This window comes from Notamacropus eugenii, chromosome 1 (assembly GCF_028372415.1).
Source record: "Notamacropus eugenii isolate mMacEug1 chromosome 1, mMacEug1.pri_v2, whole genome shotgun sequence".
NCBI lineage: Eukaryota > Metazoa > Chordata > Mammalia > Diprotodontia > Macropodidae > Notamacropus > Notamacropus eugenii.
In genome coordinates this window covers 725,714,049-725,740,909 of record NC_092872.1, presented here as the reverse complement: position 1 = coordinate 725,740,909, position 26,861 = coordinate 725,714,049, and the positions used below count along the sequence as shown (strand labels likewise).

The 26,861-nt window shown below is 41.8% G+C and overlaps 1 protein-coding gene across 2 annotated transcripts in view; it reads right to left on the bottom strand.

Moving 5' to 3' along the window:
• The window catches only part of REEP1 (receptor accessory protein 1), a 139,589-nt gene extending 112,937 nt beyond the window's left edge, over positions 1-26,652 (bottom strand). For both annotated transcript variants that reach the window (XM_072636947.1, XM_072636946.1), the window contains exon 1: positions 26,144-26,652. In XM_072636947.1, coding sequence (XP_072493048.1) covers positions 26,144-26,175 — 32 coding nt within the window. In that variant the 5' untranslated portion in view covers positions 26,176-26,652. The remainder of the gene's footprint in view (positions 1-26,143) is intronic.
• Between the last annotated feature and the right edge of the window lie 209 nt (positions 26,653-26,861).

The window sequence follows — 26,861 nt, the reverse complement described above, 5'->3', positions numbered from 1 at the left end:
TTTCCGTCTGGGTTGGCTTGGCCCATCTCGGGTGGTAAAGCAATGGAGGCCTGGAATGGAGATGCTTACCGAGGTGTGGAGTGTGTCTAGTACAGATGGGACTTAAGCAACGTAGAGTGACACCCTGGCCCTACTTCAGACTAACACCATGACCTAGGATAAGTCAATATCCCATTTTCCTGGTCTTTTTCTGTTTTTATGCAATCTAAATTTTATTTATTTTTATTCTGAAATCAACAAACACCAAATGAAAGGAGCCTTTCCATGAATGGAGCAGAACAGAAAAAGAGGGTTATTGAAAACTAAATCTGACACAAAGCTGTGACTCTCTGTTACATACATTTCACGTTTATAAGAAATTCAACATTGAATTTTTGAGGAGGACTGCTTCTGGCCTTCCTTCTGATCTCTTCTGTTAACCTCTCTGTAATCATAGTAATGGGGCAGCTAGGAAGCACAGTGGATAGAGGGCTGGTCCTGGAGTCAGGAGGACCTGAGTTAAAATCCAGTCTCAGATTCTTACTAGCTATGTGACCCTGGGCAAGTCACTTAACCCTGTTTGTCTCAGTTTCCTCATCTGGAAAATAAGCTAGAGAAGGAAATGGCAACTCATTCCAGTATCTCTGCTAAGAAAATTCCATATGGGGTCACGAAGAGTAAAAAACAAGTGAAAATGATTGAAAAACCATCATAATAATAGCTAACATTTATATAGCACTTACTATGTGCTGGGCACCATGCTAAGCACTGTACAAATATTATCTCATCTCACAACAATTTACCTGGGAGGTAAGTGTTATTATTATCTCCACTGTACAAATGAGGAAGCTGAGGCAAACGGAGGTTAAATGTCACAAGTTCACACATCAAACTTTGAACTCAGGTCTTCCTGACCAACCCTCTATTTGCTGTGCTACCAAGCTGTCGTCCGTGGGACTCAATGGCCTCTCCAGCCAAGAATCTATAATGCTATAACCTATGAATAACTGAGCACCCACGAGGCAACCAGTGCTACAGTTGGCATTGAAGGAAACCCAAGAGACTCACTGTCTTTCCCTCTGGATGGGGACACAGGACTGATCAAAAGAAGAGACCACGTAGATATCCTAGCACTATGTGGTTCAGGTTACCAGGGCTATGGGAGCAGAGAGGAGTGGCTTCTTCATCTGAATGATTTCCTTCATTTACTCTCTACCAGGCATCCAAAGACAAAAATAAAACAGGCCCTGCCCTCATGGAACTTATGTTCTATAAGAAGAAGATACAGCATGTACATAGATAATAATAGATACATAGATAGAAATAGACAGTAAGTCTTTCAGGGGCAAAAGGAAGATGGTGGAAAATCAGAAGGAGCTAAGGCTACAGGGGGCCAAGAATTCCAAGAGTGAGGAAGGAGAGTATTCCATGCACAAGGAAAGACCTTTAGGATTTACTGTATGTTTTCAGGCTAATAATAACAGTGATAGGCCTCAGTTTCCTTATCTGTAAAATGAAAGGATTAGACCAGATCCCTAATGGCCCTTTCTAGCTCTAAATTTCTGTTTTATGATCGACTAGGCACATCTTCAGGAAACAAAGTGGAAAGAGCTGGACTTTGAATCAGAAAGTCAAGTTCAAATCTTGCTTTTTAGGCAAGTCCCTTAACCTCTGCTGGCCTCAGTTTCCTCATCTGAAAAAAAGGGGTTTGGATTTGAGGGCCTCTCAGGTCTCTCTCAGCTCTATAGTCATGATCTTATGATTCTGCAGAAGGTCTGGGCAAGCTTCCACCACTCCACCAAACCTCATGCTAATCACTACCACACAGGGCTCTGAAATAACTGGTCCTTTCTCAGTTGACCATTTCTGCTGTCTAGTCACATCAATGGTGGCTCCTCAGAAGTATCATAACTAGACTATAACCAGCCAGGCAGCTCAAAATTGGAGTCAGGAAGACCTGAGTTCAAATCTAACCTCAGACATTTAGTAGCTGTGTGACCTTGGGAAGATCATTGGACCTCTCTCAGCCCTAGCTTCTTCCTCTTTAAAATTGATATAATAGACCCTAGCTTCCAGGGTGGTTATGCTATGCAAACCTGAAAGGTTTACATAATGCTAGTTATTATTATCACTATTATTTTTATTGATCAGCCTGGGCACACAGGGCATTTGAGGAAGTGCCAAAGGATCTGAATTCTAGTTCTATTTCCCATATTTAGTTTATGTATCAAGTCATAACACCTCCCCTGGACCAGAAGCTTCCCCACTACAAAAGGGTATTCACATAGGAATGCTAAAAAGTTCAATGATGGAGAGGATACAAAGCATCAGACACATTCTCCATACTGGAGTGCTCCAAGGGCAGTCCTCTTCTCGCTCACTCCCAAGTGGCCTTGTTGAATTCAATTCAATAAGAATTCACCAAATGCTTATTGCATGCCTGGCATGCGCCTGCTGCTTAATCTGCCTCCAGACAGGATTATATCCTAACCACACCACATGGGGATCTAGTCAAAAGATTGTACAGATGGATTATAAACCTTGTAGTGCATCAATGAGGGAGGTTGGAGGAGAAAATCTAATTCATTCAGGTTTCACTCGTTCTGAGATCAAAGTACTGGACTCAGACATAGAATCACAAAAGGGACTTCAGAGAACCATTGAGTCGAACTCATGTATGGAAAAAAAATCCCCTTTACAGCATCACTGACAAATCCAACCTGTGCTTACAGACCTCCAGTCGGGGGAGAATCCATTCTACTTTGGGAAAGCTTTATTTGTTAGAAAGATTTTCATTACATCGAGACTAAGTTTGTCACTTCTACCCATTAATCCAAGCTCTGGCCCTGGTACCAAGACCTATTCTGATGATATGCAGCAGAAGGTAAGCCCTTTGGAGGCAAGAACCAGTTTTCCTTTGTGCCTTTGTAACTTTAGTACAATGCTTTGGAGGTAACATATGCTTAATAAAAACCTGAAATCATATTGCAAGCTATCTCACACCAGGAATAGTAATGTCACTTTAGACACACACACACACGTATGTACTTATAAGTATATATAGATATATACACATATCTACATATAATGTTATTAAGTCATTTCAGTCATGTATGACTCTTCATGACCTCATTTGGGATTTTCTTGGAAAAGATAATGGAGTAGTTTGCCATTTTCTTCTCCAGCTCATTTTACAGATGAGTGCCCAGGGTCACACATTGAGTGTCTGAGGTTGGATTTGAACTCAGGTCTTCTGCATTCTAGGCCCAGCCCTCTATCCACTGCACCACCTAGCTATCCCACATATATTTATTTATCTGTTTATTCATTCATTTACTCATATATATATATATATATATATATATATATATATGTATATATATATACACACACACACACACACACATACACATTTATACACATATAAGAATATATGCACATGTATGACAACATATTCTTTCATGTCCAAATCTTTTTCCAATGATAGAAACATGTTATAATTGTACAATTCTTAACATAACTCAAGGAAAGGCAGAGTCTAGTCTTTTGAGCTTGAATCCAAAGGTAAAACTGATCCCATGGACACAGATGATACTTGCAAATATCTTGGTCTCTCCCAAGCAAGTCACCTTGAGCAAAAGCTATTAAGCTGAATCTTAAGAGACTTACTGGCATCCTGAAATCAAGTTCAATTAAAAGAACATATTCAAGACAATTAACCCCTATGCAATACCAACTTTAATGTGCAATTTAGAACTGTAAAAAAATGGACCATGATACTTGTACTGGTTTTTGTTAGGATACTTTCATTAATATTATGACACACAGGACCCATTGCCCTAAGACAGCTAGAGAAAGATGAATACTTCTTCACCAAAAGAGGAGGAAAAAGATTAAAAACATTCTTAGAGTCTTAGCCTTTCTGTGCCTCAGTTTCCCCATTAGTACTCCCCCATATTCCCCAATTCCCAGTCTCCCTCAAAGCATAGCTCAGGTCCCATTTCACTTTTCTGTGACAGGCTACGTTCCACTTCCCTCCTGCTTTGGAATGGAATGGAAGCGCCTTGAAGGCAAGGCCTTTTTGTTTTTGTCAAAGTAGCTAGAGCTCCTAACACAAAGCCTTGCACATTGTGGGTATTTGCTAAATGTTGGTTCAACCAAATTGTTGAATCTGTCAAATAAGAATAATGAAACCTGACCCAGATACTTCATAGGCTGGTTGTTCAGGTAAAAAACACCTTAAAAAAACTTAACATGCCAGCAAAGCATAAGGAGCTGATCCCACTATTACCTTCAGTTATCTCCAAGACCCCTGGCATCCAAAAATGGAGAAATATTTGGTTTTTTTTCCTTGTGAAAGTTCACAAAAAGGCCTTCAAAAGTCAAAATCAAAGTTCTATGCCTATAGTTAATGGAAACGCTATGAGGCTTCTCTGGCAGGAAAAGATCTGCTGATTTGGAAGTGCCCAAGATGAGTTTTTGGCTAGTCATCTGCAATGTGACAGCTTCCCCTTTCAGGGTATTAACAACAATTAATGCACAGTGATACAGCATTGGGCAGCTATAGAGTCCTTCACCAATGTTATCTTATCTTATCCTTCCAAAGCAAGAAGTATCCAAGTGAGAAAAATATAATTATGTGGGTAAGGATGCTGAAAAAGAAGCCATTTTGAACACTCCTGAAAAGCTGGCAGGTACTGATAATGACAGTGACAAGAATCAGCCTGGTGTCTTAAAAGATCCCTTTGCCATTTTGGGGACACAGACAGACCCTGCTGGGAGCCTGATGAAGCTTATGGATCCATGGTCGGAATCAAGTTTTCAAATGCATAAAATAAAATGCACAGGATTACAAAGGAAACCAATTCCATTAAAATGCAGTTGTCAAAATATTAAAAAAAAAAACAAAACCCAGTAAGTTCATGGACCTTGAGTCCAACAGGCCCTGGTGGAGTGGGCAGAGGAGAAGACACAACACCTGAGTTTGAAAGCTCACTCTGACAAACACTAGTGGCATCATCTTGGACAAACTGCTCTCCCTACGTGTGCCAACCACCTGACTTTGCTGGCATCCTTCCAATGAGATTTGCAAAGCACTTAGACCAGTGCCTGGCACCTAGTAACCATTTAATAAATGCTTCCTGAAAGTCCCAGCCAAAACTCTCCTCTTCAAGAAGCCTTTCCAGACCTCCCTTGATATTTGTGCCTTCCTCTGAGATCATCTCCAGTTTATCCAGTGTATATCTTGTTTGTACAGAGCGATTTGTACACAATGGTCTTTCCCATTAGGTTGTAAGCTCTTTGAGGGACTGTCTTTTGCCTCTCTTTGTATCCCAGCATGGTGCCTGGCATAGAGTAGGTGCTTAATAAATGCTTGTTGACTGACTTCACCTGTTTCAATCTCAGTTTCCCCTCTTATAAAACAGGAATAAATATCATTTACACAGCCTACATGATAGAGTTGTTGTGAGGCTCATGTAAGAAAACATATATTTAAAAAGTGCTAAAGAAATGTAAACTATAATGATGCCCTAAGGAAGGCAAGAAAACAATACCAAAGAAGGATGCTTCAGCCTTTGACTCAATCCTTAAACTTGAAAACACAAACAAAAAAGCAGCTGCTATACAGCTTAAACCAGTATTCTCCATGGGCTTCATGAGTAAGAGACAAATGGTAAAAAGTCAAGCTGATATAATAAGAGCTAGCACTTCTATAGCATTATAAGGTTTGTAAAGTACTTTATAAATATCACCACATTCAATCCTCACAACAACTCTAGGGGGTAGGTGCTATTATAATCCCCATTTTACAGATGAGGAAACTCAGGATCACAAAGCTATTAAGTGTCTGAGGTTAGATTTGAACTCAGGTCTCCCATCTTTCTGAATTCAAATCTAGCTTCAGATATTTACTAGCTACATGACCCTGGGCAAGTCACTTCACCTTGTTTGCCTCAGTTTCCTCATGTGAAAAATGAACTGGAGAAGGAAATAGCAAACCTTTCCAGTATGTTTGCCAAGAAAAACCCAAATAGGGTCACAAAGAAGCAGATATGACTGAAACAACTAAACAACAAAACTTTCTGAATTCCAGGTGCAGTGATCCATCCATCAGCCACACAGCTGCCTAATTTCAGAGACTTTCCCAAGAAAGCAGCTTACAGAGTATATCTTAGGATCAGCACAGATGAAATTCAATGTCCCATATCTTCTATAGCTATCATATGATACAATTAATATATTGTGGCACTTCGGTGGTGCAGTGGGTCACATGTTGGCCATGGGAGTGAAGACTTAAATTCAAATCGTGCCTCAAGATATGTACCAGCTATGTGAACTAGGGCAAGTCACTTTACCTCAATGTACCTTAGTTTCCTCCTTTGTAAAATGCGAGTGATAATAGCACCTACCTCCCAGGATCCTGGTGAGGATCCAATGAGGTTACCTTTGTAATGCTTTGCAAACCTTAAGGCATTGAGCAAGCGCTAGCTGTTATTACCACTAGTAGTAGCTGAAATGCTATCTATATAAGTGCAATGAAAAAACAGGGAAAGAATATTCTGGTAATGCCAGTAATTAAAGCTGGAAAGCTCCATCAGAATAAGAAATGTGGCTGTTTTGAGTACTGGTGATTGAGAAAAGACAGAATTGATGGGAAGAGGATGAAACACAGCTCAGGATTCTCAAAAGGAGGTCTTGGCACTCCCAGGCCTTTAGAAGTTAATGGCAGCCTATCGATCATATTCCCCTTACACTGAGTCTTATGGTTTTTCCTTTTCCTTCATGCAATTATATTGTGAGCATAATTCATATTTATTAGCTATGCATCATAGCTCACAAATGGGCAGAAAAGGAGAAGAGAGAGGTATCTAAGAAAGACAGAGCTATTTCCTAGGAGTGCCAAGAAAAAGAAGGGAGGGATGGAAGGAGCTATAGAAGAAAAGAGGGGGAAAAAAGGGAAGGAAAGGGTTGAAAAGAATCTAAAAAGGACAAAAAAATTAGATGGGAGGGGATAATAATAACATTTATTAAATATTTACTATGTGCTAGAAACTATGCTAAATGATCCCCACAGCAATCCTTTAAATAGGTGCTATTATTATCCTCATTTTACAGCTGAGAAACTGAGGCAGAGGTTAAACAATTTGCCCAAAGTCACACAGTTAGTGTATGAGATCAAATTTGAACTCAGGTGTTCCAGAGTTCATGTCCAGCACTCTGTCTACTACACCACCTAGCTGCCTATAGAAAATGAATATTGGGTGGTAAAATCACCATAAATAAGCACTTATTAAGTGTCTACTGTGTATCAGGCATAGGTGACACAAAGAAAGGCAAAAAACAGTGCCTTACTACAAGGAATTCACAATCTAATAAAGGAGACAACATGCAAACAATTATCTACATACAAGTTTTATGCAAGGTAAGTTAGAGTTACCAACATTGATGAGGGACCAGGAAAGGCTTCTTTTGGAAGGTGGGATGTTAGCTGGGATTTATATGAAGCCATTGAGGCTGGAGACAAGATGAAGGAATAGTACAGAAGAAGAAGAGAAGAAGACCAGGGTGGGACCTTGGGTGGACATCCATATTGGGCACAGCCTGGATGAAAATTAAGCAAAGAAGACCCAAAATGGTCAGAATGGTAGAAGAACCAGGAGAGCAGTTTCATGAAAGCCTAGAGAGAGGAATTATCAAGGATAAGAAGGTAACAGAGTGTCAGTGACTACAGAGAGGTCAAGAAGGATGAGGGTTGAGAAAAGACCATTTGATTTGGCAATTAACGGGAGACTGGTAACTAGAGGGAGCATGTGAAGGAAAAGGGAAGAATTATGACTCTTCTGAGAAGAGAGGAAGGAAGTGGTGGGGAAGAGACCTTGGATTAATGAAATTCTCTTTGCCAACCAATAAATTGCAAAATTCGCTTAGGACATGTCGGGTGCTTCAATTAGCAGAGGAAAAAGAAGGAGAAGAGTAAGAAAAAGCAATGTCCAACTGGCGACATGTATAAGACATTTAGTAATGAAGCTGTTTAAAACTGAGTAGCCATAATCCGTTAACTAAACCAGAGAATGTTTCTACTCCTGGCCTTTAACACTTTTATTGATTTGATCTGGGATGATTTAGGGATTACCCTGCATGAAATCAGGAAAGTTGATTGTATGACCTATTAAAAATTTTCCAGCCCTAAAATTCTATTTATCAATTGTTTAATGATAATCAGCCAATGAAGGCAAGGACTTTTTGCAGTTTTGTCTTTACTTCCTCAGCACAGTGTTTAACATACATTATATGCTTAAAAAATGTTGAATTAGCTCTATTTTGGAAGGAAGGAAGGAAGAAAAGAAGGAAAGGAGGAAGGGAGAGAGAGATGAGTACTTTCAATTCCTACTGCCTAGAGAAAGGTTTCTAGGTACTATGCCTTAGTGGAGGGAGGGGTGCAGGGATTGGTTGCATTAAAACAAAATAGAGGCAGCTAGGAGTCAGGAGGACCTGGGTAAAAATTTGACCTCAGACATTTGACGAGTAATAGCTGTGTGACCTTGGACAAGTCACTTAACCCTGACTACCTTGCCTAAAAAAAAAAAAAGCAAACAAACATTAATACACTAAAAAAATCTAACCAAGCATTAGAAAAAAAGCCAAAATGTCTATTGCAATAGGGTGGGGTTTTTCTTGGTTTTATCAACATGGAAATAATCCATATTTGGAAGCTTCATTTGAAGATTTATCCCATGTTTGGCTCACTGTCAATTTATTGGTATTTATTATAAATGTATATAAATTCTGAATCATGCATCATTTTCCTTTCCACATTGTCTCACCTGTTTTCCCACATTCCTGTCCAGAGTTCCAGGAAAAGCCCTAGATATCCACACTAAATAATCCAGATAAACAAAGAATGTTTCTACAGATGTATATGCCCACTATTCAAAAAGCAGGGATCAACAGCCAGGACAATTCTCCTTTTTCCAGCCCACCTAGGGTTTGGGGAGACACACTATTGGTCCCATGGCTCTAATCTTCCTTAGTTCATTCTTTAACTCTTCTGGGCCTCAGTTTCCTCATCTGTAAAATGAAAGGATTGAACTAGATGATTTCAAGGTCTTCTAATTCTAAATCTATGAACCAAGGATTTTTCTAGACCAGAGAGAGAAATCCATTGATGGTAAGAAACCTTGGAAAACTGTGTTGTGCTCAGTTATCACTAGCAAGCCTGCCCCCCACCCCCTCCCCCTTTAATTCCTGGTCAGGTGTCACCAAGATCACTGTCTTGGAAAAGATTTAGCTCAGGAACCCTCAGGGCACCCACACTAAAAATTCTACCAGATGGTTAAAGGGAGCTTGGCTTTCATCCCCCTAGTCCAGCGCCCCAAACATACACTGATTTCTCATAAAGGAAAAAATGAGCTCATTTCAGAACAAAGCCCAGGATGACCTAATAATAAGCAGGTGAGACCTTTCCACTGAACTTCAAAGACCCAGCAGAGAGCAGACAAAAAAGCAGGATTAGTTAACAAAGCAACAAGGCAGCTGAATAGCAGGGAAACTTGAGTTGGTATTTTCACTTTCTTGCAAATACTTGTAGAAGCCTCTAATTTATAAATAGACTTGCAACTTAAGGAGCCAGTCAGGGGAAGGAGGAGCATGAGGGAGGTGGAGTAAGATAGAATCTGGGAGCTGGGGAGGACCTTAGAGAAAACCTAGTCCCTCCTTGTTATACGGGAGTCAACAGATTCCCCCAAAGGGAATTTGCCCAAAGTCACCCAACCACTAAGTGGCAAAGCTGGACTAAATCATGATCTCTGAGTTGGAAGGGACCACAAAGGCCATCAAATTCAAATTTCCAATCATTCATTTGAGAAGCATTTATTAAGTTCCTACTGTGCGCCATACAAATACAATCAATGACACCTACTCGCAAAGACCTGCAATTGGCCCTTTGGCAAAATGCCCAAGTAGGCATCATCTAGACTTTGCTTGAAGACCTCAAGGGAAAAAACCCCCAATTTCAGAGAAAGCCCACCCAACCTACTTTGGAAGAACTCTTAGTTATTAGGATCTGTTTCCCCTGCCAAAAAGCCTACAGCTGTGATAATGGCATCTTCCACCCATTGCTCCACATTCTGCCCTCAGAAGTCATGCTGAAGACATCCCTTTTTGAAAGGATAACCCTTAAAATATGTGTGAATGCACACACACACACACACACACACACACACACACACACACACACACACACACACACACACACACACCCCTAAATCCTCTTTTCTCCAAACTAAGTATCCTCACTTCATTTCAACTGTCCTTGAGAAACAAACCAAAACCCAGAACCAGAGCCCCAGCCATGTTCTTTCATTCTGCCAGAGACACTGCTATGCCACGAAAACCCTAATTAATGAGAACTATTAATTATCTGGATTTTCCACGCCTCACCTCACCCCATTCCAATTTTAAGAAACTAATGTTATGTTAAGGTTTTTAAAAATTTATATAAAAGTAACAAGAAAAGGAAGCTTTTCTCATTGGACCATTCAGTCTAGTCCCCTGCTATGAGTTTCTGATGACTTTGAGCCCCAATCTGATGCAGCAGAATAGACACACGAAGGCAGGTTTCTAGCAGATCATTTATTTACTCAAAAAATATATATTGAGTCAATTACAGGAGAGGCCCCACCTAGGAACTGGGGGAAACAAAGATAGATCTGAATTGGAATCCAAGTGTGAAAAATGGTGCTGGGGAAGAGAGGGGGAGGGGAGGGGGGCAGGAGGCTCAGGTTCAAATTCTGGTTCTGCTGCTTATTACTATATGACTTTTCTCACCTATAAAATGAGAAGACTTAAAAATTCTTTTTATTCTTAACTTACCCTCCAAAAGAGCATTTCTATACATATAGGAGAATGCAAAAAGAGGATTTTATATGAAGACGTAGATTTCCATTTTCATACTACTTGCTTTAATATATGTGTATAGGTGTATATATATATATGTATATATACATGCATGTGCACATGTGTAGATATATATAATAAATACATATTTATAAATATCTATCTACATATATAATATATATATCAGCTAGGTTGCATAGTGGTTAGGATGCTGGAATTAGAGTCAGGAAGATTGATTCCTGAGTTCAAATCTAGCCTCAGACACTTACTAGCTGTGTAACCCTGGGCAAGTCACTTAACCCTGTTTGCCTCAGTTTCCTCATCTGTAAAATAAGCTGGAGAAGGAAATAGCAAAACCACTCCTGTAACTTTGCGAAGAAAACCCCAGAAGAAGTAACAGAGAGTCAGACAAGACTGAAAATGACTGAGGGTGAATATATACATACAAATATGTGTATACATACATACATATACATAAATACATTTCTGCACATTACTTTCAAAACTGCCCTGCTTGTCTGTTCCTTTCTGTGCATTTTTAATGTTTCTTTTAAAAAGAGCTATTCCCCAACTGATAAATGATCAAAAGATATAATCAATTTTCAGAGGAACTAATAAAAGCTATCTATAGCCATATGAAAAAATATTCTCACTATTGAATGAAGAAATACAAATTAAAACAATTCTGAGGTACTATCTCATACATATTAGATTAGTTAATAGATAGCTAATAGGTAATAGGATAGAAAAGGTAAATGACAAATGCTGAAGGGGATGTGGGAAAAAGGAGACATTTGATGCATTGTTGGTGGAGTTGTGAACTAATTGAACCATTGTGTAGAACAATTTGGAAGTATGTCCCAAGGGCTATAAAATCATGCATACCCTTTGACCTAGCAATATTACTACTAGGCCTATATCACAAAAGACATAAAAAACAAAACAGAAAAGGATCTATACGTACAAAAATATTTAGGGTTAGCAGTTCTTTTCTGGGGGTAAGAAATGATGAACAGTATACTCTCAGAAAAACCTGGAAAGACTTACATGGGCTGACACAAAGTAAAATGTACTGTGTATAAAGTAACAACACAATATTGTAAGATGATCAGCTGTGAATGACTTAGCCATTCTCAGCAATACTACAACTCAACACAACACAGAAGGATTTATAAAGAAAAATGCTATCTATCCCCAGAGAAAGAACTGATGGTGTCTGAATACAAATTGAAGCATACTTTTTTATTTCTTTATTTTTCTTGAGTTTTTTGTCTATGCCTTCTTTCACAACGTGACTATTATGGAGATGTTTTGCATGACTACAAATGTATAACCTATATCAAATTTCTTGCCTTCTCAATGGGGAGAATGGGGAGAAAAGAAGGGAGAGAATTTGGAACTTCAAGTTTTAAAAACAAATGTTAAAAATTGTTTTTACATGTAACTGGGGAAAAATAAAATACTAAATAATATATAAACAAATCAATGGAAATTAATGTTAAAATTTTAATGAAATAAAATGTTATTTTTTAATACATACCTCTCCATCCTTGCTTTGTTTCAGGCACTGTGCTTCATGCCAGGGATACGAATACAAAAAAACTCCAAAACCAAGCAAAGAAAAATAACAATCTCTACTCTCCAAGAGTTCATGGTAACCATTCTATTTAGCTTTTCCTGTTCCTGGGTTCTATCTGTTACCTGAATAGCTCTGCCAAATTTCTTCTCAAGGTGACTAAAGCAATCCTCTGCTCTTATGACAGATGGTCTAAAACTTTCAGTATTCCCAAGAAGAAACACAAGAGAGACTGTCTTTCTTCCCCCAGAACCTTATGGACAGTCAGATCTTATGCACACACTCTTATCCCACCTTAGACTATTTCAAGCCTAGTTCTCACCTACTTGAAATCTGCTCAAATAAAAAAGCAAATTGGCCCCAACAGAGAAGTCATTGAAGGATGTGAATAAATAGTTCTAAAAAGAATTGCAAACTATTAATTACCACAAGAAAGAATGCTTTCAGTCACTCATAATAATGAAAACCCAAATCAAAACAGCAAAAAGGACAAAAGACTGATATTAGTGATGTTGGAGGGATTGTGGAAAAACATGTGAATGAAGCTGTGAGTTGGTACAACCATTTTAGAAAGCAATTTGGAATTATTTAAATAAAATCAAGTGTCCAAAATGTCCATCTACTTTGGTCTTGCAGATACAGCATTAGACCCAAGAAAATCACTGACAAAAAGAAAGGCTTCATATGCAATATAATATTTATAAAACTATTCTTGTGATAGTGAAGAATTGAAACAAAGTAGATAACCGTTGATTAAAGAATGACTTTGAAGATGATGCTCTAGGAATGTGATAGAATAATCTATGCTATAAGAAGCAACAGCCACCAATTACAGAGAAGCCTGCAGATACTTACATGAACTGATGCGGAGTGAAATCAATAGAGCATGGAGCACAAGATACATAGTGATTGCAATGGAAACAGTAACCACTATAAAACAATTGAAACTGAATGTTGTGAAGGGATAAGGGAATAATCATTTACATAGCACCTACTATGTGCTAAGAACTTTTTATAATTATTATCTCATTTGACGCTCACAACAAGCCTGGGAGGTAGGTAATATTATTGTACCATTTTACAGTTGAGGAAACTGAGCAGGACAGAGGGTAAGTGACTTGCCCAGGGTCATATAGTTAGCAAGTATCTTATTCTAGCCCTTGTGCAACCTAGCTGCCTTATTATATAGAATAAGCTCAACACCAAAGAAGAGATAGGAGAGTTACACCCTTTCCTAAGCAGAGGTGGATTTGTGGGTGTGGACATTTGAATATAATGTAATATTTTTCTATATGTTAATCTGTTTTGTTGAATTTTTCAAAAAGATTCTTTGTTCTAAGGCATGGCTAGGCAGGGGGAAGATATAGGGAGAAACCTAGGCAATGGAGAAACAAACTATATCAAGAAAATTAACACCCTAGTGCTTTCCAGGGTTGGTAAATAAATATTTACTAAAGACTTATGGGGCAGGTACAATGCAAAGGACTATAGAAACTAAAGAAAGGCAACAATCTCAAAGGATTATAACAAAGGAACATATGACCTTAAGGCTGCAGGTACCCCACTGCATGTACCTAATCTGATCTGACCTTCATTGACTCTGCTTCATATTGCATCTTTAATTTTCTCCATGCTGATTTCTGAGCTAGCTCAACCAAACTTACAACTAGGACACGACCATCAGTTTTGTCCTGGGGGGAGAAAATTTAAGGGGCACCATCTTGGAGTGTCATTTTTTCTTCAGCACATTTATTCTCCCTGTGGCTGTAAACTGAATGAGCTTCTCTCCCAGAGGCAGGCCCTGACAGTGGTGGAACCCTTGGCTCTCCTGATGTCTCAATGTAAGGTCTACATACTTCGAGAGGACTTTCCTGAACACTCCAGTTTTTGGTGCCCCCCTAATCACTTGGTATATATCTTATATTTAGGGGCAGCTAGGTGGTACAGCGGATAGAGCACCAGTGCAGGAGTCAGGAGGACCTGAGTTCAAATCTCAACTCAGACACTTGGCACTCACTAGCTGTGTGACCTTGGGCAAGTCACTTAACTCCAATTGCCTCATCCTGGGTCATCTCCAGTCATCCTGATGAATATCTGGTCACTGGATTCAGATGTTTCTGGAGAAGTGAGGCTGGTGACCTGCACAGCCCTCCCTCACCCAAAAAACAAAGTCAAGTGCAAGTCATGCCATTATTTCTCTGATGACATGGTCTTCTTTGGCAATGAAGGACGAACATACACACACAAATCTTATATTTATTTATCTGTGGATATGTTGTATCCCTATAGTAGAAGTTAAGACCCTTAAAGGCAGGGATTGTTGTCTTTGTATCTCTAGAACAGCACAGTGCTGCGCACATAGCATGTACTCCATAAAGGCTTGCTTCTTGAATGATGGATAGTCTGGAGGCATGTTTCCTGTGCCCCAGACCCCCAGCAGCCGCCAATTATCTTTCAGCAGCATAGATAGATCTGCTGGTGTCTTTAGGCCCTGCTACAATACAATCAACAACGAGTGGGCCTTCCACCCATTCTTTCCTTCCTCTCCCCTCCCCCAAGCTGTGGCCAACACTTCAGGAGTCTAGAAACACCAGTGTCTCCCAAGCTAGGCTTCCTCTCTGCCTGCACTGCTTTGGCTCAGATTCAAAAAGAGCTAGTCCCTTTATGCTAGTGCCTTCCCTCTGACATTATTTCCAGTTTGTCCCCTAGTTGCTGTAAAGGTTTACATGTTGTTACCTCTGTTAGACTATGAACTCCCTGAGTCCAGGAACTGTCTTTTTGCCTTTCTTTGTATCCCCAACTCTTAGCACAGTGCCTAGCACATAGTAGGCTCTTAATAAGTACTTTCTGCTTTGCTGACTTGACTCCAATCCCATCTGAACCTGATGAGGACACAAAGGGCTCAGAAAAAGGGGAACGAGAAAGAAGGGTATTCATTCAGGTTTGTTTCAATAGTGGCCGCAAGTCTGCCCTGCGCATCATGAGATACCTGTTTCTTGACTGGTGTCACAATCCATGACAATAATTGGGTTTGGAATTTCAGAGTTCGCCAAGTAGTCCAACCCAACCCCCACCCCCCCCAATCCCAATCTCACTCTGGTCAAATTATTCCTATTATAACATGATCAACATGTGGTCAAACAGCCCTTTTTTATACAGTTTGTAAATATCATGGAAATTTCAGTAGTTTAAATTTGCACATACAACCAGAATCAAAACTTGCATTAAAGGTGATGACAGAGTATGACTCTCAGCCCTGGGCATTACTGATGTTTTATCTTTCCTTGCTTTTACCCTGTATGATTCAATTTGCCAGTTTCTGGTATGATTTAGTTGATTTTACCCCCTGAGGTCTGAGTTGGTGTTTATCAAACATCATCCATCCTCTGTTTGAATCACTCTGGTATGGGAAACTACTGCCTTCAGAGGCAGACTATGAGATAAATCTAATTGGTAAGTTTTTTCTGACATCAAGACAAATTCATCTCTTTGGAACTCCACCCATTATACCTAGTTCTTCCCTCTAAAGACACAAAGGACAAAGGGCAAGTCTAATTCCTTTGCCATATGATAGCAAGCAAGCTTTTAAAAAGCTTGGTAGCTATGATGAACTATCACAACCCCTTCTCCTCTCCCCCATCGTCTTCTCTTCTCAATGCTTTTTGTGTTGTTAAGTCAAGTTTTAATCATATCTGACATATCATGACCTCATTTGTGATTTTCTTGGAAAAGATACTTGGAGTAGTTTGCCATTTTCTTCTCCAGCTCATTTGACAGATGAGAAAACTTAGGCAAACTGGGTGAAGTGACTTGCCCACAGTCACACAGCTAGTAAGTGTCTGAGGTCAGATTTGAACTCAGGAAGATGAGTCTTCCTGACTCCAAGTCAGGCACTCTGTCTACTAGCCACTTAGCTACCTTCTCAAGGCTAAACATTGCCAATATCTGCAGCTGATTCCACATGACACAGACTCAAGACCCTTTATCACCAAGGTTGCCTCCATTGGATGCACTCCAGTTTATGAATGTTCTTCAGAACCCGTGGGGCCCATACCTAAACATGATACTCCTGATGAGTATAGATCAAGGCAGAAAACAAAGAGGCCTCTTTATTCCTGGAAGCTAAACCACTTAATACAGGCCAAGATCAAATTCACTTTCTTAGCTACCCTGCTGTTGACTCATCAAGCTTGGAGGCCAATAGAAACCTCAAATCTTTTTCAGAAGTCTCGCTTACTGAAGTCTCCTCATACCTCCTCTATATGAAGGTCCTCATCATCTCATTCCTGGACTATTGCAATAGTTGGTCTCTGCCTCAAGTCTCTCTCTACTAAAGTCCATCCACTACTCAGTTGTCAAATAGATCTTCCTGACCGATGACCACGTCATCTGTCCATTCACTGACTGCACACCCCACCCCACCCCAATGCCTGGAATTCCATCCTTTTTCATCTCTGCCTCTTGGCTTCCTTGAGTCCCTTCAGATTCCAGCTAAAACCACATCTTCTGCAAGAAGCCTTTCTCTCTAAGGTTATCTTGTTTGTATATAATTGTTAGCAGGTTGGCTCTCCTATTAGATGTAAACTCCTGAGGGTAGGTACTGTTTTGTTTTGTTTGCTTTGCCTTGCTTTGTATCCCCAGTGCTTACTCAAGCATTATCCCTAATCAACTTCAACTTACCAGACTCAGCCCGAAGTTCTAGCTTATCAGGATCACAAGTCCCTGTTCCAGTATGTTAGCTATTCCTCCCAGCTGGTGTCATCTGCAAATGTGATGAGCATGTCTTTATCCAAGTTATTGTTAAAAAATAATTTTGCGCATAGGGCCAAGCAGGAATCTCTGGAACTGTCCACTGGAGACTCCTGCCAAGTTAACTTGGGAACATTAACTACTCTTTGAGTCAGCTTATTTAACCATTTCTAAATTCAGCTCATTGGACTATCATCTCACCCATGTCTCTCCATCTTTTCCACAAGAAAGATATGAGATATTTTACCAAATATCTAAAATCTAGGTAAACTCCATCCATGTATCATTTTCCCAATCAGTAACTAGACAATCCTGATAAAAAAGGAAGTAAGGTTAATCTGGAATGATGCATTCTTGCTGGAGAATTTAGTAAAGTGCCTGGCACATAGTAGGCACTTAATTGGCACTTGTTGATTGACAGAAAGTTATGCTGTGATCACTGATTTTTTTTTAGATTTTCAGGAATCTTCTCTTTCCATTTTAGAATTTAGAATCTAACTCACTGGCTGATAGCTTTTCTGTCCCCATGTAGGTAATGTCCAGTGTGAATTTACTTGGTCTCTGTTTTGCCTGAAAAGCCAGGACCTCAAAATCTTCTTTGTATCTTAAGATCTATGCACCTTTAAAATTCTTAGATATGCTAACAATTTGATTCATTCCCCTTGACAATATAAAGCCCTCTCTCCTCTTAATCTTTCTTTCCAGCTATTTATGCCTTTAATAGTTCCATAGGGAGCTGATAGAGCTAAAAGAATTTTAGACCTGGTATATTCTGGACCCCCTCATTTTTACAAATGGAGAAACTGATAAGGGGAAGTCACTTGCCCAGAATCACCCAGGCAAGCCCAAGTTCTTAGACTCCAAAACTTTTCCCTTTTTCATTGCACTAAGAGGTAAAAGACATATTCAAGATCGCAGGATCATAGATTGCTGGAAAGAACCTCAGAAGTCACCTATTCCAATCCTTCATTTTACAGAAGAGGAAACTGAGGACAAAAATTTAAGTGACTTGTCCAAGGTCATATAGATATTGAATGAGGGACCCAGGGTTCAAATTTGGCTCTTTTGACTCCAAATCAGAGTTCTTAATGAGGGTACCATGCTGCCTTCCATACATGAATTAGTATCAGAGTTGGGTCTGATAGCAGGTCCTCCACAGTCAAACCTAGGCCTCAGAGGTCAAGGTCTAGAGCTAATCTAGGTCTAGGTCTTCTATGGTACCAAGTATGGTGGAAGGGGTGTAGATGACATTATTACCTTATTGACCTTGGCAGAAGAAAGGGAAAGTAGGCCCTCCCTCAAACTGTGATTCTTGCCTATAGCTCTCCATAAATCTTCTATAAAGGATCTGCCCACAATACACTGGTTCTTTTAATATGACCTCTCTGAGACTTTTCATTGTCATTAAATAACCTTCCTACCTTCTTTTCCTATCACTAATACCCTTGAAGATATTGTCTAGGAGACCTCTGTATATCCACCCTCTTTGTCAAATAGATGATAATCCTTGCTGAGCATTCCAGTGCCCACTGGGTAAAGTGCATTTGGACTTCTTCTGAGATCATGGAGTTCTATGACCAGGCAGCATTACTAAGTGAGTCTGAGCCAGAAAGACCTGAGTTCAAGGTTTACCTATGACAATACAAGTTGTGTTGTGTGATCATGGGAAAACCACGAACTTTTCAGTACCCCATGCCCTTAGACTATAAATCCCCTACTAGTCACTAATATGTTGGGGGGAGGATATTTCCAATTCCTGGATCAGTCAAAAAAAGCTTTTATTAAGCTCCAACTTTACATCAGACTCTGCTAGTTCCTGGGAATGTAATTACAAAGAACAAAATATCCCCTCTCTTAAGATCTTTTTATTCTGAGGGAGCAGAAAAGAGCATATATAAAAATATGCAGCCTAAAAATAAAGAGAATAAATACAGATCGTATTTGTAATAAATACATAGCAGTTAAATACAAATTAGTTTTAGATCAGAGAACTAGTTGGGGAAATCAAGAAAGGCTATGTGCTTGAGCTTCCCCTTACAGGAACAGAGGGATTGTGGGATATAGAGGTAAGAAGGGAGTGCATTTCTGGCATACTGGATGGCCAGTGAAAAGCATGGAGAGGGGAAATGGAGTGTTCTCTTTGAGGAACAGCGAGGTCAATTCGACAGGGCAGCGGAGTGCAGAAGAAGAAATAAAGTCCAAATGAGATTCGAAAGATAGGATTTGATGGAGATGGGATCTGAAAGACCATGTCTCGAAAGCAACCCAGTCCTTGAATTTTCCCATACATTTCAGTAACCTAGAACTCTGCCCAAGACAACAGGCCCACTCCAACCCACCTAGATTACTTAATTAGTTTACTTGACACTCCTTAATCCCACCCAGGCCACTGGGTCTCCTGACCACCCTAGTGCAATCAATTTTCTGATAGGGAGATAACTTATGTGGCCTACTCCTCACTTAAATGTCCTCCCAGGTCTTTTGTTATTGTTAGAATAAAAGTCAGTCTCTGACCAATTCATTCCCATAACTATTGAATGCAGGGGTGGGAAACTTCTACCTTCGAAAGTGTAGTTACTTCCCAACAGTATCTGATCCTCCTAAAGGAACTGGAATCTGAATGGATGCTTGGGGAAGTAACAAGATCAGATAACCCTGCAAGTCAAATGTAAACGATTCTAATGGGGCTCTTGCAGTCTTTGTTTCCTTCCATTCTGACATCACTTCTCCCTATATTTGGGCTTACATATTGAATTTGCTTATCAGATTTTTGTCCCCCAGACTACAGGCCATTCTCCTACAGTTGGTTGCAAACAGTGGGTATCAGCTCATGTCCACCCTGGATGTAGCCTATGCTTGGTTCAGTCAAACACCTCCTTGGGAGCACCTCCAGGCAGGGACAGTTTTATGGCCCTTGCCAGCAGGAAGCAGTTTCAGAAGCCAAGACCTTCTGTCCATTACCCCAAAAGATTTTAAGTCCCATTTGTTTGAGGGGGGAATGATAGGGATGGGATCTGAACCTCTAAAAGGAAAATACTATGTCTTTGGAAGAAACACAGTCTGAATTTTCCAATACATTTCAGTAGCTCAGATCACTGGTGCCTCTGCCCAAGGCAACTGGTCCAGCCCAGCCCATCTTGATTACTTAATCAGCTTACTAGACGCTGCTTAATCTCATCCATACCACTTTCTGTTACCTCAGGGACCACCCCAGGCTACTTGACATTCCTTAATGCCATCCCGGTCTTAGTGTTTTTCTGTATAAAAGTACAAATCTTCTCCCCAATTAAATTGTGCAGATTCTTAGAATCTCTAGCCCCGCCCCACCATCGGTGCATAATAAAACTCTGACTGAAAGAAGGCTTGAGTGCTTGTGTTCTTTGGAGGCAGACCCGCCTGTATCTTTGAATTTCAGGGTTTCTGTACCCCAAACTGCAACAGGTTAGGACCAGGTTGAGAAGGACTTTAAAAGCTAAAAAGGGGAATTAATATTTTATATTTATATTTTATCCTAGAGGCAATAGGAAGTCCCTGGAGTCATTTGAGTAGGGGAGTCACATATATATATTCATTTTGCTTTGTTTTGGGCCCAGATCTGAGACTTTAATTCACATAGGGATCATCTGGTATGGACACTCCCTCCCCCAGGTACATTGGCAACTCATCTGTGATTTACAGACCGCCTGAGACGCTGGGGCTTAAATGACTTGCCCTTGTGATCACAGCACCGATAGTATGATAGAGGGCCTCTCTCCAAGGAGAGACCACTCGCCCATGGTCATTGTCCAAGGCAAGACTTGAGCCTAGGTTGTTGCGACTAGATTGCAACCCTGTTATCTATCACATCATGGCACCTCTCCCCTAAGAGAAAAGTGGTACTATCGCAGAGAATAGCATAGCATCATTGAAAATGTGGCACAATTTCTTCAAGGTAGACCAACTCAGTCCTGTTCAGTTCTGGGCCCAGCTTCATGCTCCCTCTGTGGTGATGTCTGAGTTATACATAATTCCTGGACCAGCTCAATGAGCTGCCTTTTCAAATACACACACACACACACACACACACACACACACACACACACATATATACAAATATATATATGTATAAATACGTATATATAATATGTATATTATATCCTTCAGGAGAATCAGATGCTATTGGGAAATAACTACACTTTTGCAGGTAGAAATTTTCCACCCCTGTGTTCAATCCTTACACAAATGAATTTGCCAGAGACTGACTCTTACTCCAACAATAACAAAAGACATGGGAGAATACTTAAGTAATGACTAGGTTGTCACCCTCAAAGAAAATTGATAGCACTGGGGTGGTCTCTATTCAATAGAGGAGACAAAGGGGCCTGGGTGGGGTTAAGGAATGTCGAGTAAGCTAATTAATTATATATAATTAATATATATTATCTCTCTCATATGCATGTGTGTGATGCGTGTATGTATGTATGTATGTGTGTACGTACATGTTGTTTTCTCCTGATAAAGCTCCTTGAGGACAGATGCTGCCTTCCTTTTGTATGTGGCTTCCCCAGTGCCTAGAACAGCTCGTGGCACACTGCAGGTGCTAAATAAATTCTTGTTGATTAAAAGATGTCCTCACCTGGGCAGTATACATTCTTCACCCACTTACTTTTTCCTGTGTGGATCATTTGGCTGATAATAAAAGTGCCCCTGTATTTTATTGTAAGCACTCTTTTTTCTTCTTTTTAAATGTTTTCATTCATTTCTCAAAAATCAATATCATTTCCCAATGACCATTTCCCTTGTAACAAGTATGTGCAGTCAAACAAAACAAAGGAATATGTGGTTCATGTGGAGAATGAACGCCTTTTCCACACCAATCATCTACCACTTCTCTGTTGACAGAGGCCCTCAGGGCAGCAGCAAATAGGAGTACAGTTATCCCTTCCACATCAAGGGGATTAGGGGCAAAGTGGCCCAGAGATCTGGAAAATTCATGGAAAATTTGTTGACCCTCCCTTTGTACCAGAGAAATCTGAATTATTATGGTATTAAGATAAACTATATTGATATTATGCTATACTATACGTATATTTTATGCATTTTTGAGTTTCTAAACTTGTTGTGTGTCATCTGCTGGTCTTCATGTGTCATCTGAGGCTTCCACAAAATTCCCTTTTGATTTCTTACTCTGACCCGCAATATATCAAAACCACAATGGGAAAATTCTCAATGTGGAAGGGATAACTATATCTGAAGAACCTCACCATCTATAAGAATTTCTGCTTCTATCTGGATTTTGTGCTGGATATCGTGAAAAACCAGTCACCTTTGGTGAGTATAGGTCTCCCAATGAATAACTTCATTGTTATTTTGAATAGAGGCTGTATGACTTCTAATGGATAGAGAAGTGCCTCAAAGCAGAGGAGGACTGAGCTTAAAACCAGATCGATCGATACTGACTGGTCAAACCACTTGACACTCTAGGCAACTCAAAGAGAAGGGGCTGACCTGCATTGGTAAAGGGAGTTTCCTTACCCGGAATTCCCCATAGCAACGCAATCTCAGGTTGCTGTCCAATCTTTATTTTGACCAGTAACAGAAAGCTCTGTATGACTGTCTCCAAACTCATGAGATGCACCATGGCAGGGTAGAAGCCACTCTAGCCTGTGTTTTGCTCACTTTTATAGCCCCAATGCTTACCACTGTACCTGGCAATAGTAGGTACTTAATAAATGTTTATTAACTGACTGATGGAACAGCATCTGAGACCAATCTTCACCAGTGTCTGAGACACTTCCTAACTGGGCGGTCAATTAACCTCTCTGAGTCTCAGTTTCCCCATCTATAAAATGAGATAATGGTAATTACACTAGCTACTGTTGTGAGGACAGCAGTATGGGCACCTTAAAAGCAGGATGGAATTGTGAGGTATAATTATTATTAAAGGTCACTAGGAGTCAGTTGTGTGGTGTGGCAACCGAAAAACCTAAATAGGGCTGCCATGAGAGGCATAGAAGCTTGCTAGAATAAGGAAATGAGAGCTCTGCAGCCAGACAATACCTAGAACACTGTGGTCAGTTCTAGGCACCACAGAAAGGTATTGATAAACTGAAGAGCGTCCAGTGCAGAGCAACCAAGATGGTAAATGGAAGAGGTGTTTATTTATTAATCGCTTATCATGTGCCAGGCGTTGCGTTAAGCACTTTTTCTATTATCTCATTTTATGCTCACAACAACCCTGGGGAGGGAGGTGTTATTATCTCCATTCCATCTGAGGAAACTGAAGCATACAGAGGTTAAATGACTTGCCAAAGTCACATAGATACCAGGACCTCCACTAGCTGCCTCTGAGTCCTTGTCACATGAGGGCCCATTATGGAGCTGTGCGTGTTTATCCTGTGCCCCAAAGCGGATGGAGTACACGCATGGAGTCAGGAAGACTTGAGTTCAAATCTGGCCTCAGATACTGTGTGACTCTGGGCAAGTCACTTAACCTTGTTTGCCTCTGTTTCTTCATCTGTCAAATGAGCTGGAGAAGGAAATGCAAATCACTCCAATGTCTCTGCCAAGAAAACCCCAAATAGGGTCACAAGGAACCAGACACAACTGAACAACATGTTTATCCTATAAAAGAGAAGATTTCGGGGTGCATGAGGGCAGCTGGGTTTAAATATCTGAAAGGCTGTCCCATTTACGAGGGATTAGATTTGTTCAATGAGGTCCCAGAAGGCAAAATATGGAGCAATGAATAAACTAACCCTCGAATTCAGGAAAGAAACAGAGTGGAATGAATTGCTTCTGGCGGGAGGAGGGAATTCCCTCACCCATGGTCTCCAAGCAGAGGCTATGTGACCACTATTTTAGCATATGGCATCCAAAGGTCTAAGAACCGTTTGAAGTTTTCACCCCGTCTTGTGAAGATTCCTTTCAGGGTATGGAGTTAGACTCCATCGGTGGTGAGGTCCCTTTCAGTTCCAAAATTCTGTGGTTCTGTAATTTATACACCTTTTCCTCTTCCCATCTTGTCCTTTGGAGGATGTCAGGATGAAGAGCAGACTGGGAACCTAACCACAGCCCCTCTCTCCCAATCAAGACCAAAATATTTCAGAGGTCAAATGTGCCCTTTCAATTGCAGGGGATTCTTTTATGAAGGATCCATGAAGCCGCTGGCACATAAGATCACAGAACCACTCCTGGTGGGAAAAGGATGCCACAGCACATCAGAAGCTCCAATTAGATCCCTTTTAAAGTGACCCAGAGCTGTACTTCCCTGTATTATTCATGCAGAGTTCTCCAGTCCATATGAAATCATCTAAATATTTAACATGCCTCCTCGGAATAACACACAAACCTAACAGCAGTTAGCAACAGCTGCAGATGGGCCCAGATCAAATGACTTGGGGGCTTAAAGTGAAAGAGACCAACCCATCTTGGTCTGGAAAGCCTAGAAAAATGGCAGACGCTAAGCACTGGTGGCTTGCCCTCGCAGATATTGAATCAGACAAACTACCCTTGTGTATATCTCGAGAGAGAAGAAAAAGGAAAAAAAAAAAAGGAAAGTGTGTTAGGTTAGAATGAAAGCCTTGGAAAAACGGAGGAAGACACAGGTAATGATATTGTATCAGAGAGCCCATGGTACATTTCCCTCAGACAAAGAAAAAGCCCGGAGGCCTTCCCAGGGCTGACTTCTTCAATTCCAAGAGGCAGATTTTAAGATCAGGGTTGCAACTGTGCAGGAAGGCGAAATTTATCCAGACAGAGATGTTCAAGACAAAATGTCAGAACCAGACCCACCAAAGCCATTTCGAAAGAGAAAGAATTCATTAGAGAATCAGCGCTGCCTCAGAGAGGTGACCTAGACACCCACCCACCTCAGAAGCTTGGGGGCAGGGGAAGATAAGAGGAAACACACCCTTCAGTGTATCCTCTCAGGTTCTGCCTCTCCATCACCATCCTCTCATGTCACACTACTCTTTGGGTTCCAATTGTCATTGTCGTTCTGTCACTGGGGAAGGCACTCCCATCCGACACATTCTTGCAGACACCCAAAGTAGCGCCGTCGCCCCTCCACCCAGGACCCACCCCGGGTCCTGTTACAGCGAGGGCGTCTCAAACAGGGTGCTCTCCTTTAGGATTCCTCCACAATGCGAGGGGGTCATTAGAATGCAGACAAGTGGGGAAACTAGGATTTGCCGTTTTGTGAGGCATAAAGGAGGTCATAAAAAAAAAAACCCAACAACAAGGGAGAAAAAAATCCACCACACAAGGAGAGCCCCGCCTCCGCCGCCGTCTCCCCCACCCAGTCTCCAGGCAGACCCCACCGGGCAGCGCCCCCTAGTCAGTTTCAAGCCCCAGTCTGTCAATTTCTCTTGACAAAGCTTGTCGGCAGGACTGAACAAACCCATCGGGATATGTCTCTTAAAGAAGACGGACTGACTGAATTGCTGCCCAGTCCCCTTTCACCCGATCCCCGCCATCCTCAACAAAACCAGCAAACAAATAAAAAACCCAGCCTGGGAAAACAAAGACCCGGGTGAGGGAAGGGGGATGGGGGGAGCAGCCCTTAAACGAGGAGGAAGACTTGCCACCCCAGGGCAAAGAATTCCATCCACCTTTTCCAGCCCGTGGTCTCCCCCCACTCCAGTGTCCCCTCCTCAGGCAGCAAGGAGCCCTTTTAAATGATCCCGCAAGGAACTCGGCTTCCTGCAGAAACATGGTGCGCTTCTGCCCCTGCTTCCCCAATGCAGTACCCGCGTGCCCCGCCTTGCTCCTGTCTTCTCCCGTCTCCCGGTGCCCACAGCCCCGCTCTTTACTGTACCTCCCCTCCTAAATATAGCGGCCCCGCCGGGTATTAATAGCAGAGGTACTGCAGGGCCCAGCGGGGGCCGGGGGAGCGGAATGCAGGCTGACCCCCGGGCAAGAGGAGCCCTAGGGAAGAGCCGGGAAGGAAGGAAGCCTACTTACACCACCAGCCTGGAGATGATCCAGGACACCATGGCGGGGGGCACGGCGTGGCGAGGCGAGGCGAGGAGAGGCAGCCGCGGCCAAGGTTGGCCTGGCCTGGCCTGGGTTGAGCTGGGCTGGGCTGGGCGCAGCGCGCTGGAAGGTGGCGGCTGACTTCGGGAGGGCTCTGAGCGCCGGGGATCCGGGCACGTCGCTGGCTCCGTCCGTCCGTCCGCTACAGCCACACGGAGCAGCCCAGTGGCTCAGCCATTAGCAGGGCGCGCCGTCAGCGCAGTCGCGGCAGGTTCCCAGGACAGCGGCAGAGGCTGCTCCTGCCCCCGGGGACCTGGGGCGGCGGCGGCCGAGCCCGCGATTGGGCAGGATGCACGGGCGGGTGAGAGCCGGGGGCGATGGCTGCACGCAGCTCCGAGCCAGCGTCCGCGTCTCGGCACCTCGGGGTCCCCTGGCCACCTGCACCCACGAGCTGTCAAACTGCGGCCGGATGCAGCCGCCAGCTGTAGAGAGGTGTGAGGAGGGGGCGGGCCTCCCCTTCCCCGCCCTCCCCTCCTCATATATGCAGGCACGCGCACACATACGCACGCACGCACATAACACACACTCGCACATGTGGCAGTGGCAATATCTCAACATCATAGATTAGGGGCTGCCAAGGAATTGAGAAGTCATTAAGTCCAACCCCCTTATTTAACAGGTGAGGGAACTGAGGCATGCAGAAGGT